Raw genomic sequence first — 18,283 nt, 5'->3', positions numbered from 1 at the left:
GCCACGACGTGCTGTGGTATGGAATACCTCCCTGGCTAGCCCAGGTCAGGCGCCCCGTCTCTGCTTCCTCCCGGCTTCCCCTCCTCTCTGGCAGAGCATGAGCCTCACAAAGTCCTTGGTCAGGGTAAACATCACTTAGCAACAACTGAAAACATTGACTTCACCAACACTGTTCTCAGGCTGGAAGTCAAAACACAGCACTGCACCAGTTAACACAAAGGAAAAAAAAACATGACTGCTACTGCTGAACCCAGGACATTATCCACCCCTTATTCCATACCATTCACGTCGTGCTCAGATCCCACATTTTCAATACACCATCGCTCTCCCACATATATACATCCACATACATACAGACCAAGAGGAAAAGATCATTTTCTTAGTGCATGGACCAATCCCTATAATGCTGCCGAGTCCATTCGGTCCATGATGTTCAAAGTTCATTCTCTGTTGGGATGATGGCTGGAGGGAAGTCAGGGCCAGTCGCTGGTGACCTGGAGACATCTAGTTGATGGGCTATAAAAGCATTACACAGCAGGCAACAGCACACAATTGAGTTCACTGGCTGTTTTCCCCTAAAATCAAATCCCCTTGAGGTATACATCGGACTTCCCCATCTTCCCGCATTACCCACCAAGTATATCCAGGTCCCTGAGCAAAAGCAATCCCACGAGTGGGTTTGCCTTTACCTGAAGCAGGAATAACCCAGACTGTCTTCCCCAGCAAATTCTTCATATGCACCACGGGAACTCTGTCCCCCTCTACAATATGTAAAAGTTCTGACTGGGCTGGGCCAGCCCTGTTGGCAGATCCTCTGGTGTTGACCAACCAGGTGGCTTCTGGTAAGTGCGTATCCCAATGCTTGAAAGTTCCCCCACCCGTTGCTCTCAGTGTAGTTTTTAACAGCCCATTGTACCGTTCGATTTTCCCAGAGGCTCGTGCATGGTAGGGGATGTGATATACCCACTCAATGCCATGCTCTTTGGCCCAAATATCTATAAGGTTATTCCGGAAATGAGTCCCGTTGTCTGACTCAATTCTCTCTGGGGTGCCAGAAGGAGCTGTGGTTTTTTGCCAATCACTTCCGAAGCAGCTCGAACCCCTTCATAGGCTGCCAGTATCTCTTTCTCAGTTGGGGTATAGCTGGCCTCAGATCCTTTATATCCCCGACTCCAAAAACCGAGGGGTCGACCTCGAGTCTCCCCTGGAGCTTTCTGCCAGAGGCTCCAGGTAGGACCGTTCTCCCCAGCTGCAGTGTACAGTACATTTTTTACACCTGGCCCGGTCCGGACTGGTCCAAGGGCTACTGCATGAACTATCTCGCGTTTAATTTGCTCAAAGGCTTGTTGCTGTTCAGGGCCCCATTTAAAATCATTCTTCTTCCGGGTCACATGATAGAGAGGGCTTACAATCGAACTGTAATTTGGGATGTGCATTCTCCAGAACCCCACTGCACCCAAGAAAGCTTGCGTTTCTTTCTTGTTAGTTGGTGGAGACATTGCTGTTATCTTGTTGATCACATCTGTGGGGATCTGTCTACGTCCATCTTGCCATTTTATTCCCAAAAATTGAATCTCCTGTGCAGGTCCCTTGACCTTACTCCGTTTTATGGCAAAACCAGCTTTCAGCAGGATTTGGATTATTTTCCTCCCTTTCTCAAAGACTTCTTCCGCTGTATCGCCCCACACAATAATGTCATCAATGTCTTGCAGGTTTCTGGAGCTTGCCCCTGTTCCAGTGCAGTCTGGATCAGTCCATGGCAAATGGTAGGGCTGTGTTTCCACCCCTGGGGCAGTCGGTTCCAAGTGAACTGGACACCCCTCCAAGTAAAAGCAAACTGTGGCCTGCACTCTGCTGCCAAAGGAATGGAGAAAAATGCATTGGCAATATCAATCGTGGCATACCACTTGGCTGCCTTTGACTCTAGTTCATACTGAAATTCTAGCATGTCCGGGACGGCAGCACTCAATGGTGGTGTGACTTCATTCAGGCCACGATAGTCTACTGTTAGTCTCCATTCTCCATTCGACTTTTGCACTGGCCATATGGGGCTATTAAAGGGTGAGCGGGTCCTGCTGATCACCCCCTGACTCTCCAGTCTACGGATCAGCTGATGGATGGGAATCAGGGAGTCTCGGTTGGTGCGATATTGCCGCCGGTGCACTGTTGTGGTCGCAATTGGCACTTGTTGTTCTTCGACTTTCAGCAACCCCACAGCAGAGGGATCTTCTGAGAGACCAGGCAAGGTGGACAGCTGCTCAATTTCCTCAGTCTCCAAAGCAGCAATATCAAAAGCCCACCGGTACCCTTGGGTCTTTGAAGTACCCTCTCTTGAGGTAGTCTATGCCAAGGATGCATGGAGCCTCTGGACCAGTCACAATAGGGTGCTTTTGCCACTCCCTCCCAGTCAGGCTGATTTCAGCCTCCAGCACAGTCAACTCTTGGGATCCTCCTGTCACTCCAGAAATATAGATGGGTTCCACCCCTTGACAGCTTGATGGCATCAGGGTACACTGTGCACCGGTATCTACTAGAGCCTTATACTTCTGTGGGACTGATGTGCCAGGCTATCTGATCCACACAGTCCAGTAAATCCGATTGTCCCCTACCTCCACCTGGCTGGAGGCAGGGCCCCTCTAATGGTCGTCACAGTGTTGGACACTTAAGTCGTGGTGAAAGGGATTATTCTTCGTTATCACAGGAGCTGGAGTAAAATCAGCTCTTCCATTCCATCTGGGAAACTGCTCACCAGAGACTGAAGCTGTAGCTCTCATGGGACGATCAGTCTTGGCCCTTGCTCCCCTCTTCAGTTCACTCACCCGTTCCTCCAAAGCTGAAGTAGGTTTTCCATCCCACTTTGTCATGTCTTCTCCGTGATCCAGCAGGTAAAACCATAGGGTACCCCGTGGCGTATACCTCCTGTATCTCCTCTCTCGAACAATAGGACGTCTTTTGTTAATAGCTGAGACGTGTGTTGGTACACGTGAGGAGCTGGATAAATCAGATAGATCGTCCCTCAATTGTTCGAGGTCCTGGGACAGTTTTTTCACAGCTGAGATGATGGAAGGGGTGAGATTGTCTTCGAACTCTCGGAGTTTATGAACCATTTCATCCACTGTTAGTGGTACTATGTCATTCCAGGTCACTGTTGCCAATGAATGGGCATATGATGACGGTGCATTCCGTGAAAGTTTTCGCCACATGGGTTGTGTACATTCAACTTCATCTGGATCTATAGGTGTATCCCCGTTATTCGGCTTGATGTGATAGATCATCTCTACGATGGCCGATTCCCTCAGAGACTGGATGCCTTTGTCTATAGTAGTCCACTTGGCTGAACGACTCGTAACATCGTCCTTGTACGGAAACCTTTCTTTCACAGCTGCCAAGAGCCGCCTCCAAAGGCTGAGGGACTTTTTCTCTCTTGCAATTGCTTTGTCAAGTCCCCCTTCTCTAGCAAGTGATCCCAGCTGCTTGGCTTCTGTACCTTCCAGTTCGTGACCATTGGCCCCATTGTCCCGGCATCGGAGTAACCAGGTGATGATGTGCTCCCCTGGTTGACGGGTAAAATCTTTTCACATATTCCGCAGCGGGGTTGAGGTCCGAGGTCGAGAAGTTACCTCTTCTTCTTCTTCTTCGTCATGTGATGATGACTCCTGATCAGATTCTGGACCGGGTGGTGAATTCATTGGTTCTTCATCTTGCTTCACCCTTTTTGCCTCCTTTTTGCTTGTTCTCTTGCGTACAGGGGCAACCGATATTGGTACGAAGTGGTCCTCTGGTTTGGCTGCAGTGATTATCACTGTGGTTTGAGTAGCGACTGTACTTGTTGCTGGGGGTGGTGTAGCTGCTGTGCTTGGAGCTGGGGTAACCGCGCTGTCTGTTGCAGTTGAAGTTTGAGCAGCTGCTGTACTTGCTGCTGGGGTAGCTGCGCAGTTCATTGCAGCCAAAGTTTGAGTAGCGACTGTTGCTTTGCCCTCAGATCCACCGACATTCTTTTCCTTTTGAAGGTGCTGGATAGTGTTGAACAAGGCCCTGTAAGCATAGGCCAAGCCCCAGCACTTTGCCATGATTTGTCCATCTCTGGTATGGCCAGAATGACCACACACCTCATTTAAGTGTTTTACTAATTCTCCTGGATTTTGCAGTTGTTCGGTAGTGAAATTCCAAAGTACTGGAGGGGCCCACTGACCTAGATACTTGCCCATACTATCCCACACACCCTGCCACTCATGGCTGTCCAGCCTCAGGGAAAATCTCTCGGTCCTCCTACATCGTCGTTTGACCCCAGACAAGACCCAAACCTGAATCTGCTTAACTCTTGAAATCAGTAGTGGGCCAAACACACTCTGTATGCGTGTTAGCATGGTGATTCCCATCACCATCAGCAAACAAGTCTCAACAGCATTAAAATGCCATTCAAAAAATTCAAAACTCTCAAATGTAAATGGTCTGGGGGGACGACTAGGAGGGTAAAAGGATGTCTCCTTCACAGGTTGAGCACCTGAGAAGGAGAAAAAAGATGTGTAATTGCTAAGCACCTCCATCATATACCTCCCAAAGTATACAGGTGGTGACCACACTGGGAACATAAGCCAGATCAGTTTCATGATCAATGATTCTATTGTATTACAAGTCATTACCATAAAGTACAATGGGACAAAAACCTTAGCCCAAGCCCCACACTTGAAAAACACTAATACAGCAAATACCGGATGGACATAAGATATGATATACTGAACCTGTGAGATCAAGAGGAACAACCTTGAGAGCCAATAAATCAGCATTGTGACGAGTGACTATCAATCCAGTCAGATCTGTTCTTATCTCAACCCCTCGTGCCCCACGTTGGGCGCCAAAAAGAACTGTCGTGGTTTAAACCCAGTCAGGTAACTTGTTCACTCACTCCCAGTGAGTGGTGCCGAGCTGACAACAATCGAGGTCCGTGCCCCCCCCCCCCCCAACCGGGGGTCTCCCCTTCCCCACTCCCGGAGGAACGGGGAGGAGGATCGAAAAAGTGCAACTCCCACAGGTTGAGACAAGAACAGTCCAGCAACCAATGTACACAAATCACCATCGCTACTATCAACTACAACAATGATAAGGGAAAATAACAAGGGAAGAGAATACGATACCACCGGCCAAGAAAACGAGTTCCACCCGGAAGCCCCTGTCCTTCCGGGTAACTCCCAGTCACCCCCCACCCCGGCCATGACGTGCTGTGGTATGGAATACCTCCCTGGCTAGCCCAGGTCAGGCGCCCCGTCTCTGCTTCCTCCCGGCTTTCCCTCCTCCCTGGCAGAGCATGAGCCTCACAAAGTCCTTGGTCAGGGTAAACATCACTTAGCAACAACTGAAAACATCGACTTCACCAACACTGTTCTCAAACTAGAAGTCAAAACACAGCACTGCACCAGCTAGCACAAAGAAAAAAAAAAACATGACTGCTACTGCTGAACCCAGAACATGGGCCCACTTCATTACAAAAGTATGACAACCATTGTTATGCAGCTCATGCTAATAAGGTACACCAGATCTCTGCTGGCTCTGTACTTTACAAGGTTAGGTGTCTCTGTCCTAACATCTTAAATACTAAGGTTTAAAACTTTGAGTAAAGCCTTGCTGATTTTGAGCTAACTATACATGTATTTGTTACTGCAGGAAAGTTAGTGAGATACACTGGAAGTACACAGACAGCACCCAACAAGCTCTGGAAAATACAGTTCTGGTACAGAAATATTCTGTGATTCTCCTTTACTCAAATTATTTTAGCCAATTACTTAGCTAGATACAAAATAATACTAAATAACAACAACAACAACTGTGTTGTTAACGGAGAAGGATTTCTACTGTAAGTGGCATGAGCCACGCACACAGAAAAGACTTCCATCTGAACAGTAAAAATGGAGTTGTCAATTCAAATGAGATATACAGGAATCTCCACTAACAGGAAACTTTTGTCTTTCATTTACACTGATCCTGAGTAGTCAAGTGGAATTAGCATTGTGCTGTGTAAAATACAGTATAGTGTCTCTTATCACAAATTTCTGGACTGTTGTAACACTGAAGACCTTAGGCTTTAAGCTAAGGAGTGCACACCAGTTTTCATATGTATCATATGGTAAAAGTAGGAAGAATATCAAACTTTCTACTGTCCTTCAAAACAAGAAAAAAAGTCTTTTCAGAAGTTCTAACATGTACAGTAACCTTAATACAGCAGTTTTACAGAGAATTTTTGGAAAACATGAGTGGGAAACCACTTCTGCCAAAATACAGAGACATGTGAGTTCCTCAGGATGCTATCAAATGATATCACTACATTACCTTCTGCTTTTGTGTAGATTGAAATGTTTCCATTTACCAAGCCAGCAAACAAGTATTGAGACATATATGTTAAGCTCATAACAGTTGACTTCTCAGGAGTGAAGAAGTGCTGGAGTCGAATTTTCTTTGAGCCTTGGCAACTTTTGTAAATAGAAATACTATTAAAAAGAAGCAAGAAGAAATAAACCTGTGAAATGATGTTTTATTCAATTCTTATCAGTATATGCAAAAAAGAAGTTTAGAATAAAATACTGGTGGGGAAAAAAAAAAAATTTCCTTCCCTTCATAGGAAGATGAGTATGGAAAGGAGTATCTTGACTCTCCAAAATGTCTTATGGAGACAATTTGCGATTACTCAACATTGACACATGACAATACTTTTATATTATCTTGTCTAGAGAAACATGAGACTTAATAAAAATTCTGTTGAAAGTCCTTATTATGAGTCTACTCAAAACTTTCTATGAGTTTAAAAAAAGCCAAATAAAACTTCTACTAAATGGCTTATATATAATAAATACTAGAATAAATACTAAAATAGATACTAAATGGATTAAGTATTACCTGGAGTACTAGGGAAGAGAGAAGAAAAGCTTACTACCAGACATCAATTATACTTAGAATTCCCAACCATTCCTAAAGATTATTACCATGGGTATGCTAGGAATATTCAATAGTTAAACATGGAATTAATTGCACTTCACAAGCAAAGATAATCTGTACAATTAGATGCTGGGGTTTCTGGAAACATATTCCTTGGAGAATTTGTTCTCCTTCATTTATACAGGCTAGCAACACCTTCAGAAATCACATGTAGTTACATACTTTTTGCCCTCACTAGCTATAACAAGATCTGTTTTCTTACTGACCTATAAGTTTAGCTTTGTTCTTCGTTACAAATCAAGTGATGACTCAGTAAGGTCACCAGTTCAAACAGAGCAAAATGCTTCATGTCAACAGTTCAATAGTAAACAGCAATATTATTTATTTGCATGACAAATCCTGGACAGTATCACAGTGTAGAAGGTCAATGGGTTCCTCATTAACACTTCGTCATCCTGAAAATTTTCCAATAGCTAAAGATTATGTTGTAACATTATAAAAGTAGTATTTATATTTCTCAAACATGATGTGTGATGAATTAATCCTTTCAAAAATACACATTTTAATTTCAACTACTATACAGTATATTTTAAAATCATGTAAATATATTTCTTTATTTAGATGGAAAGGATAAATTGAGGTCACTGGGATACCACACAGATACTTTTTTTTAAAGAAAACTGTTTTTGGAAGTCTCACAGAATTTTGCTATAGAATAGTGAACCTAATGAGTAAATAATACACCATACACTAAAAATAAGAATTACCTTCCTTCTTCCATGCCAAGGCAAATAGTAGGCATATTAGCAGTTTTTGCAAGAACATTTTCCAAGTCTAGAGCCTTATTTTGCTCTTTCAGTTTCTCCTCCTCTGGTATGTAGACCATGCAGAGAATCCGTGATTCCACATTGAAGCACTCAATAACCTTGGGGCTGGAGTTTTGAAATGAGACTATTGCAATCTGGCCCATTTGATTAGTACAACTGCCAATCTGAATTGGATAGAGGAAATAAAAATAAAATAAAGAATATAAAAATAAAAATACAAAAGATGATCAACTGATACTTGTCTTCAGGAAGATAAGCGTTAATAAGAAGGAATGACTGGAATGTTAATTGAGGAACACATCTCAAGTTAGATGCGTGAATATGATTTTTCATGCATTAAGACATAAGTCAATAATTCAGCACAAATACAAGAGACATCAAAACATTATATACACAAAATTCCCCTCTATAGTCACAAAACCAGTTCTTTTTTGAAAGAAGTAATATTATGTCCTATTCTGATGTCTTACTCATGTATATACATAATGTGATGCAATTATAATAAGCAATGGTAATATATTAATAACCAGTGTTCTAAGTCATCTCAGACTCTTAAAACAAATAATATAGCTGAGGCCTGTCCTTTACACAGTTACAGGTCTACAAATAAATGCTCTGTCCCAACAAAGAGGGATTAATATAAACCCTTTTGTAAAGTTGCTGAAATAGAGTCCTAAATTTCATCCTGATCCAGAACTAAGTATCATCAATATGTCCACAAATCTGTACATTTTAGAGACCTGGGAAAAGTAAAAAAAAAAACCAACAAAAACAAACAAACAAACAAAAAAAAACAAAAAACCACAAAAAAGCCCAACAAATAAATGTCTGCCCAAGCAACAGTGTTTTTATATAGCAACTCTTTCCGTTTATATGAAATGAGAACACGCAGCAAACAGAAAGAACATTTTGTGACAGCAGAAAGATTTTACTGGCATATAGTTGTGATAATTGTTTACAAATAACAAAGCAAAAAGAAATTACATGAATCACCATGAATAAGACCACTGACAAAGACTATTTCTAAATTCTACGTTTATTTCACAAGGGTTCCCTTAAAATTTCAGTATTTTAGTAACAAGAAAAGCTACTGAAATCATTAGGGTTTTTTGTTGTTTTGTGGGTTTTTTTTTTTTCAAGCATTGGCTATCTCACTTTGCTGGAATATCTGCATATATGGGGCTGTTACAATATGCCAGAATATGTTTTTCCTATGTACAGACTTAAACAGATTATTTATGGCTAAAGCATTTTTTAAAACATGAAAACAGACAATAGGACAGTGTGAGCTCATATGGGTTTTAGCAGCCCTCATTGTAAATCAGAACATAACTCACTCCTGAATGTGCTCAGCACTTTGGGATTCATTCTGTGCCACACTAATAAATCTCACACACATACACAACACCCTACAGAGAACAGGGAGATCCCATGGACAAAATTACTAGGTATCCTTTATAGAAGTCCATCTTCAAACAAACAAAACAGAAAAAAAAAAATCCCAAAATTTATTTCAGATCCATATGTTGTGGCGAGTCACAAAAAAATAAAAAAAAAAGCAGAGGAATAGGAGACAGCCCCCTTTTAGCTTTTAAGATTACACTTACCCAAAGAAAACCATGTTCCATGGCACAGGAGTCTGACTCCGTTTCTCCAGAGAGGTATAGTTCAGGGTTATAAGCAGCACATTCAATCTTCAAAGGAAAAGAGAGCAGTCACCACATTAAGAAGATGTGCCTGTTTCTGCGCAATTTAGTCTGTAATTAACTATGGCATTTAAAGATATCAAAGAATCACAAAAGAACCAATCCACCCTAATATCATCCTTGCCATGATCATTAGTCTGTTACTTCTCATCTCTGCCACCACATACCTCCCTTCTGCAGTGTCCTTTTACACATGAGGCTGAAATATCTTGACCCTGTGCGAGTCTCTCCTTCTGGACTATCAACTATTATCAACTAATTACATTTTAAAATTTAAGAAAAATTATTTTTAGTTCTTTATTTTAAATTTTTTTATCATCCCTTTTCCAACTGGCATCTCTCCGGCAGATAAACTGGCTTCATATACTTGAGAGTGCAGAACTTTCTCACTTCAGCAGAGCTGTTAGCAGCAATACATCATGAATATCTCTTCTGAAGCTTGTACACATCACATTGATTATTTTCTCTTTGTAAAAATATTACATTCTTAACCAATCCTTAGCCTACTGGCTTATGAAAAATTAGTTTTATAGACCTTCTACTCAAACACCTCCTTGGTCTGTACTTGTGAAGCTCTTTATTTCTGCCTGAGCATGCTTTGTGTGTCCGTCCTACTGACTATCAGCCCTTCTATTTTTTTATGGTTTTCCTCAAAGTATTTCTCCAGGTGTGTTACTCATTTTGAATGTTAACACCATCAACCATACTACTCCAATCCCTTCCCAACTTCATGTTATCATGTCAGTAAATTAATAACCATACTCATAATCTTATTATGAAAGCCATTTAAGAAAAATCTGAAAGCAACACCAGACTCGATGTATATTTAAATCCACCCCAACTCTGAAAATCATTCAAGCACCAAGGTTCTGAAAACAGGCATTTTTCTGAACAGTCGTAGATTTCTATTTTCCCCAATATCCATGGCAGAGCTCCCTAAAGCTTACATAAGCACTTTAAAATATATAGTATCAATTCATAACTGTGTAGAGAATAAAAAGGTTTTGGATGAGGTGTGACACCTATTTTTAGACAAAATTCTCTATAATTAACAGTAATGTTCTTGTCTTAGACATCAATGTCATGGTGATTATACTGCAGTACTAGAGACAATTTGGTTAGCATTAACTTAGACATCTTCACCATAATGAGCAGGTTTAAGTTAAGGTTTCTAAATTCCCAGTTTACTTAATTTTCAGAAGTGCAATTCACTAGAAGGATAAAAGATGGAAACCAATAGATGGAAAAAAGAACAAAGCACTATCCATGCCAGTCGTAGCATGCCTCATTTAACAGATGCTGAAGCTATTTACTCATAGTGGTGATTTACAGTAGTTGTGACAGCTAAATACATCACTAGTGAAAGACAAGACGGCCTGCATGCTGGATATTTCTTGGGCTGCTTGTTGCTTCTCTGTGTTACATTGCATCTTAGTCAAAACCAGTGATGCGTTTCCACAGTTAAACCCTCATAGTTTAACTTTCAATCTTGAGAGAAGCTCTTTGCCTTGGGGTGTAAACTTGCTCTTATGGGAGTTGTAACACGCTCCTTACACTAGCAGCCTGAGCAGCATGCAGATATGTAACAAGCCAAGAAAAGTGTCTCTTCCCACCCCAAGCTGTGGGCTAACCCCAAACCGTAGCTAAGGCTGAAGGAAACCACCAATAATACTTAGATCATCTTTTTCAGTAATATTGAGGATTTAGGAGAATCAGGCATTATAGCTGGGCTCACACCCACATTATTTTAAGGAGCTGTAAAACTGGTAAAGTTGACTCAAAGCTCAGCTAAATACTGCCACACATTGTATTCTCCTGAGGTGACCAAAGCAAAGGCCATGACCCAACAGTAGGGACCACAGACATGCCTTTCCTTTCAAAAGAAGGAGATCCTGTTGTAACCTGATTACAGGAGTTTAGCCTGGGTCTTCAAGGCTCCTGGCATGGAGCTACAGGACTTACAAACACATAGGCTCTAAGAAGACATAAACATTTTAAGTTTCTGCAGAAAAATAAATTAGCTGGGTTATTTCACCAGTGGTGCTTTTAGAAAGTATTCAAAGCTGACTGTTCAAAAAGACAAGAATAACCATGGTTGTATGGGAGACCAGAGACTCTCAGTAGACTTTGGCTGTTGTAAACAACAGTTCTGCTCTGAAAACCAGTATCAAAGGAATGGTTTGATTTAACACTAGTACACATTTCAAGTGCATTTGCAGCTAGAAATCATTTTCCCCCAATATCCAGGCCTGTATACTCATGCTGGAAGTGAAGCTGCCAGCTGAACTTCCCTCCTGTGTAGGCTGTCCTAACAAAGAGGTCTGCAGACTTACTGCTCTAAGCAGTATCCATGCAATGATGTCAATTTAACATTGGGATTCTAGCCATATACAATTTTACTACCATTAGTGTTATTGCACAAGCTTGACTGATGGTCAGTAAGAAATCCTGATGAAGAATTGTTGAAAAGAGTACCTAGCACCATTCCCTTGCATCTGTTGGTCTGGATATGCTGTACTTATTTTCAGCATTAAAGTCAGGTCAATATGACTTCAAATTGACATATTACCTTAAAAAATGAACCATTAAGACTATTTCTGTATGTTCTGAGTTTAGCAGTAGCAGTCAATTTTTCTCCTTCTTAGTAGCTGGTGCAGCGCTGTGGTTTTGACTTTTGGCCTGGGAACAGAGCTGATAACAATGATGTTTTACTCTGACCAAGGACTTTGCAAGTCTCATGCTCTGCCAGGGAGGAGGGGAGGCCGGGAGGAAGCAGGGACAGGACACCTGACCCAAACTGGCCAAAAAGGTATTCCATACCACAGCACATCATGCCTGAGGAGGTAACTGGGAGTTACCTGAAAGGGCACTCTCAGTCGGGCTCGTTTCGGTGGGTGGTATCTTATCCTCTTCCCTTGTTATTTCTCTTCTTATTATTATTGGTGGTAGCAGTAGTGGTTTCTGCTATACCTTAGTAACTGGACTGTTCTTAACCCATGGGAGTTACATTCTTTTGATTCTCCTCCCCATTTCTCTTGATCTCACAGTTTCAGTATATCACACCTTACTTAGAGCCAGTATTTGCTGTGTTAGCATTTTTCAAGTGTGGGACTTGGGCTAAGGTTCTTGTCTCATTGTACTTTATGGTAATGACTTGTAATACAATAGAATCATTGATCACGAAAGTGATCTGGCTTATTTTCCCAGTGTGGTCACCACCTTTATACTTTGGGAGGTATATAATAGAAGTGCTTAGCAATTACACTTCTTTTTTCTCCTTCTCGGGTGGTCAACCTGTGAAGGAGACATTCTTTTACCCTCCTAGCACGTCCCGCCTCCCCCCCCCGACCATTTACAGCATCATTTGAGTGTGCTAATGAAAATCAGAAATTTGAGGAAGATACTGTAACACAGTCACACGAGTACAGGACAGCTATCATGGACAACAGATTCCTGCACTTTGTAAACTGCAGGACAGTTTGGAGCCTCAAATAAGCACTTGGAAACTTGGAGACCAATTCATAACTCCCAGCAGTTCTGCTTTCATTGAATGATGAGCTTACACCCGAAAAAAGATTATGTACTATATGAAAGTCAACGCTATGTTTCCCAATGCTTCAAAGATTGCAGTATCTTGCATTACTGTAGCCCTCTTGGACCTTCCATTGCAACTGGTTTTACATCAAAGTAGTAACTCAAGAGAAATAATAAATATGAACTAATAGATGTATTTACAATATGGTTTTCTTTAGCAGTTATATCAAAAAAAAAAAAAGCAAGGGTAATCTCATATAGAAATTCTGTTCACCTTAAACTCCTGTTGCTTGGCCATCATCACTGGCATGTGTCTAACAAGAAGAGGATGTTTCTCCTTTTTGATTTGATTTCCATCATCTTCTACACAGAACCAACCTAACAGGTTATCCTCAGCTGCAATGGAAAGAACAAACAACAAATATTCCACAATGCTTACACTGAACATTCACCTACACCTCTCTACGGAAATAGAAAAGAATTCTGTCAGGATTGGTTAATACTGATCAGGCTGTTCTTCTGCCATATATGCATGAATGACAGCATAAAAATATGAGCAAAAATTCAATATAGTAGATCAGATACATATTGATACTGCAAAAAAAGAACCTTTCACTAGGAAAACGTGTTCTCTTAATGATCTTGTCAACCAGGTTATTAAAATAGGACAGAAAATCTCAGGAAATCTGATTTGCAAATAGCATTTCTCTGCCTGTGTGACATCACTACTAACTACTAATCATAACTATTCAAAACTACAAGGATTCTCCTCCTGGAATGATGTAGACATCCATTCTTTCTTATTTTTGTTATTTTGCCAGCCTTCACTGAAATACCATTGAAGTACCATACCACACTGTATTTTGAGGATGTGCTGGTGAACTTTGCTTTCTAGAAAGTGCATAGCCTTCATCTTTCTCAACATGGACATTCAAAATCCCAAGTATCTTTGGAAATTTATGCCCTCTGTGCAAACACAGGGAACTAATAACATCACAGGACAGCACATTCTTTACTGCTCCCATTTAGACCAGGTTTATTTGTGATAATCCTTCTAGTGAAGACTACAAACTTATGTTAAAATAGAAAAACTCCCCCCCCCCCCAAAAAAAAACCTCAAGTTCTACATATCCAACTACAGAAGTAGTGCATTATATTAGAACTACACCCATGAGTTTATTTCCCTTTCAGAAAGCTAACCAAATGAACCCATTGGCTTTACAAGCTAAAATCATTGAGCTAAAACTCAGAAATGTGAATCTGAAGTTCCAAGTTTGTAAAGTTCGTAAGATCTGAAGAAATAAGTTTATAACAGAATAATTCCTCACCTATCCGTCCTATAGGGCATCTCATTCTTTTAAATTTAGATATAATAACTAATAATGATTACCACATTATTAAAGTACTATAGAAATTCTATTCCTTCATAACCCCCATCCTACATATAACATCATTACTTTGTAGTGATACACAATCACTAGTATTCACTGTATTGCAATTTTATTATCTGCAGATAAATTTTTCTCAAAGTAATTTTTCTAAAAAATAAAAATAAATAAACCCCAAACAAACAAACCCTACACTACACACTGAGAGCTTCCTAAACTTGACAGGAAATTTAAGTAACTAAGAATTACCAAGGGCCAGTTTAGCCATTTGTAAGTTGCTGATCCAGGACTGTTTGATGGCAGGGGTAAATGTATTGAACACAGCTGTAAAGAAAGTGGGCCGCCCAGACCTGCAAGACAGAAAAAACCCAAAACAATAAGCCACTGTAAACCCATTGAGTATGAGATTCAGTCAAGGCTAGAAACACTGAGTAAGATGAACCTTCATTATTTTCTAATACTTAGGCAAAGACACAGCTCTGATATAAGCATTCAGGCTATGATTTGCTATACACCCATCTTCTTACACTTTACATGACATGGTACAAGAAGAACACTCCCTTGGTGAAAGAATATAACGGTGTTGCCTGTGAGATGTCACTGTCACAGTTGTTCTCTTCCTGCACCTGGAATGCAGGGCTGAGGAACAGAAAAACTACAATGCTGCCCTGGAACATGCAAGTTTCCAGCATTGTGGCATGACAGCAGAAGTCAGAAGCTAACTGTGGAGACAGAAAAGGGGTAAAACTAAAGACTCCCAAATACTCCCTGATACTTCTATGTCTAATACATAAGCCCATTTAGAAAGTTTTGTAATCAAGATTACTACTGACTTGTCTTGTTTTCCTGGGAGTTGCAGCTGAATTCTACAGCGATCTGCCGCTCTGATTTCATCTTCTTTTTTCAAAATCAGTTTTTGTAAACCTGAGGTCCAGTCATGGGCTACAGATTGGTTTAAATTCTGAAAAATTAGAACAGCTAAGATTCAATACCAGCCTACTGGCCTAGTTCCATCAGGCTAAGGTGATGCCTGCATATAACAATTTCTGGCACCTAGGCCTCACTTAATCCACATTTTAATCATGGAAAATTTAGCCATATTTGAAAACACATTTCAAAAATATCTGTAAAAAAAATTCCAACATATCTGATCTGATGATTGGATTTCACATTGCTCAGTTTGATGATATACAGATGACACTCCCAAATGTTTTTCAGATTATGTAAAGTTGCATCAGATGTACACACAACACTTTTACTTCATTTCAGTGGGTTGTACAAAACCCACAAATCCTGTTTCTAAAGAATATCTCATTAAAACATCTACAAATCATACTGCCAATATGTTTTTGTTCAAATCTTTGATCTAAAATGTTTACAGAGCCATCATGAAAGCTGTCTGTGCAGCTGGAATCTGTTTAAATACGATGCTGAACTAATATCCTGAGTTAATAAGCAAGCAGAGTGGTTGGTCACAGAAGGCAAAAGGACACCTGGGTGACACTTAAAGCATCAATAGTAACAGGTATTCATACACAAAAGTACACTAATTTTCCACAGTCAGAATTTTGTGAAAATCGAGGTCTTTTTCAGAAATAAGGAAGCTGACCTCATTCCTCAACCACACTGTTCTAATTATCTCATATCTAATTATCAATAAAACATCTCTACCTGGAAACATTGATTGAATTTTAAGTTTTCAGAACATAGTTGGCTCTGACTAGAAATACAGGCAGAAAGGTTTTGTATATCTTAATAGAATAATTAGGGTTGGAAAGGACCTTACGATCATCACGTTCCAACCTCCTTGCCATGGGAAAATGGGTAAGGCTCTGACTAGAAATACAGGCAGAAAGGTTCTGTATATCTTAATGGGTGACATCTTATTGTATCTCTGCTGTACATATTCCCAAAAATGCAGCTGAAGTTTACCTTCAGATACTTGTGAAATTTGTCCAAAGACACTGTTTCCATAAACTTCCTTCACAGTACATATTTTCACAAAACTTTGTTTTATTTAATGCCCTTGATTCTGAAGACAAGATATCCCAAGAGAAACTCAGCTTCCATATACATATTCACACACATATATTTACAGCCTGTGGTGGCAGGTAAGAGTTAAAAATTGTGCCTAAGCATACATAAAGCAAGTAAAACGAAGGGCAAAAAAGCATACATACATATATTTTTATTTTTAAGTCTTCAGACTGTGGATAACTTATTTTGAAATTCACTGTTAAATTATTGCATCCACTTGCCAGAATATAAGCTAAATAAAAGGAATGTGAAGAAAGCCAAAGCAAATTACTTTCGAAGTTCCCTTAAGAATCCTTTTCATATTTTTGTGATTTGCACTCAGTTTTAAGAACAGCTCGTCCCCATAGCCAGGATTATGAGCTCAGATGGGCATCAAGAGCTCCCTCCAAATAACCACCCTTCTATTACCTTGTCTAACTGCAAGAATGCATTTTCATAAGATCAAAACGTAATTGTGTTCCCATATAAGCTTATCAGCTACTGAGCAAATGCAGACACTTGTTTTTCTTTTTTGTTTTTAAGTGTAAGTGGATACTACAAGATTAGAAAGACCACTATAATCTACTCATAATGCTAAATAGTTTAAAGTGAATTAATTACTAGAGGTAAAAATTATTACAGTCTACAGAGAGAACTAAAAAATGCCTTACACAGCTCCTAGGGAGAGACAATTATGGTACCTTACAACAGGAACATATTTCAAAAATAAATCCAGCTTTATTTATTACCTGATAGTTTCCTTTAAGGCTGCCTATTAATTGACTAATTTGACCAATTACGGTCAAGTCATGTAAAAGGTTCTGCAGATCATGGTACAGTTGCCCTGGTCCCATATAGAGCTTGTCTAAAATGAATAAAAACATAACGTTATATACAAAGATATAATTCTTGGTTGAAAGAGGAAAGCATGCAAAGATAATATTAACATATATTGCTAATTCTTAGCACTATGAAAAGCAAGGTTAACAAAATCGGTGATGCTCATTTTAGATTTTAAAAGCAACTAACACACCAATGTGCAGCTAGGGTCTTCATTGCGCCTAAAAATCAGAGTGCTTTGTTTATACACATATCACTGATATTCCATTTTAATATCCCTGCAGACAGATAATTGGAAATGCATCTCGGGAAAGTACAGGTAGTAGTATTTTATTTATAGCTTCACACATACAGGCATTCCCATAGACATATCCTTTTAGCTCACCTTACTATTGCCTTCCACAGCTACAACGACAATTCATGTTTGTTCATCTAGTATGACTGAGAGCATTATATATAGTTTTAACAAGCATGCATTAGAACTATGACAAACATTGAAGCTTCACTGGCTCCAGAATTTCCTGCTGACATGGAAGTTTTGCTTAGCACCAAGCAGCAGACGTGCTGTTATTACACCTCAGTTTAAACATCCTTCCTGAAGGCTGCTTTTGGTCACACAGCAAAGCCAAAAAAGCTATTTGTATCCTTCACTATGGTGGTTGAAAACTCAATTTGTTTAATCGATTGCAAGGCAGTTCTGAATCATATACCCACATCCTAACTCTAACATGAGCCTGCAATTTCACTGAATCACTTGAAATTTTATTGCAACCATGGTCAAGTGAAAGAAAGGATTTTCACTGAGACCAGCAACAAATCTTAACAGCAACAGAAACATTTTGCTCTAGCCATCAATAAATACATGTGTTGAAGATAACGTTCATTCCAAAATTATACTGATAGTAGGATAAACTGTCTACTTAAAATGCACAAAGCTTCTTGCTAATACACTCTGACTTACAGACGTGATGTTAGGAGCAGGATGGGTATATAATTCTTGTGGAAACAGCACTCTCTCTCTGTAAAGAGCCCCACCCTGTTTCAT

The 18,283-nt window shown here is 40.0% G+C and overlaps 1 protein-coding gene across 2 annotated transcripts in view; it reads right to left on the bottom strand.

Moving 5' to 3' along the window:
* ARHGEF10 (Rho guanine nucleotide exchange factor 10) overlaps positions 1-18,283 on the bottom strand; it is a 117,597-nt gene that overhangs the window by 25,223 nt on the left and 74,091 nt on the right. For both annotated transcript variants that reach the window (XM_057431698.1, XM_057431697.1), the window contains 7 exons: positions 17,148-17,263; positions 15,216-15,343; positions 14,632-14,732; positions 13,269-13,390; positions 9,362-9,448; positions 7,695-7,918; positions 6,325-6,482 (listed from right to left, as the gene is read on the bottom strand). In XM_057431698.1, the coding sequence (XP_057287681.1) occupies positions 6,325-6,482; positions 7,695-7,918; positions 9,362-9,448; positions 13,269-13,390; positions 14,632-14,732; positions 15,216-15,343; positions 17,148-17,263 (936 nt within the window). The remainder of the gene's footprint in view (positions 1-6,324; positions 6,483-7,694; positions 7,919-9,361; positions 9,449-13,268; positions 13,391-14,631; positions 14,733-15,215; positions 15,344-17,147; positions 17,264-18,283) is intronic.

This window comes from Pezoporus wallicus, unplaced genomic scaffold (genome assembly GCF_028554395.1).
Source record: "Pezoporus wallicus isolate ANWC-B61680 ecotype Strahan unplaced genomic scaffold, APGP_CSIRO_Pwel_v1 contig_161, whole genome shotgun sequence".
In the NCBI taxonomy this organism is placed as follows: Eukaryota; Metazoa; Chordata; class Aves; order Psittaciformes; family Psittacidae; genus Pezoporus; species Pezoporus wallicus.
The sequence above is the reverse complement of the archived record's forward strand: the minus strand, read 5'-3'. Positions and strand labels throughout refer to the sequence as shown.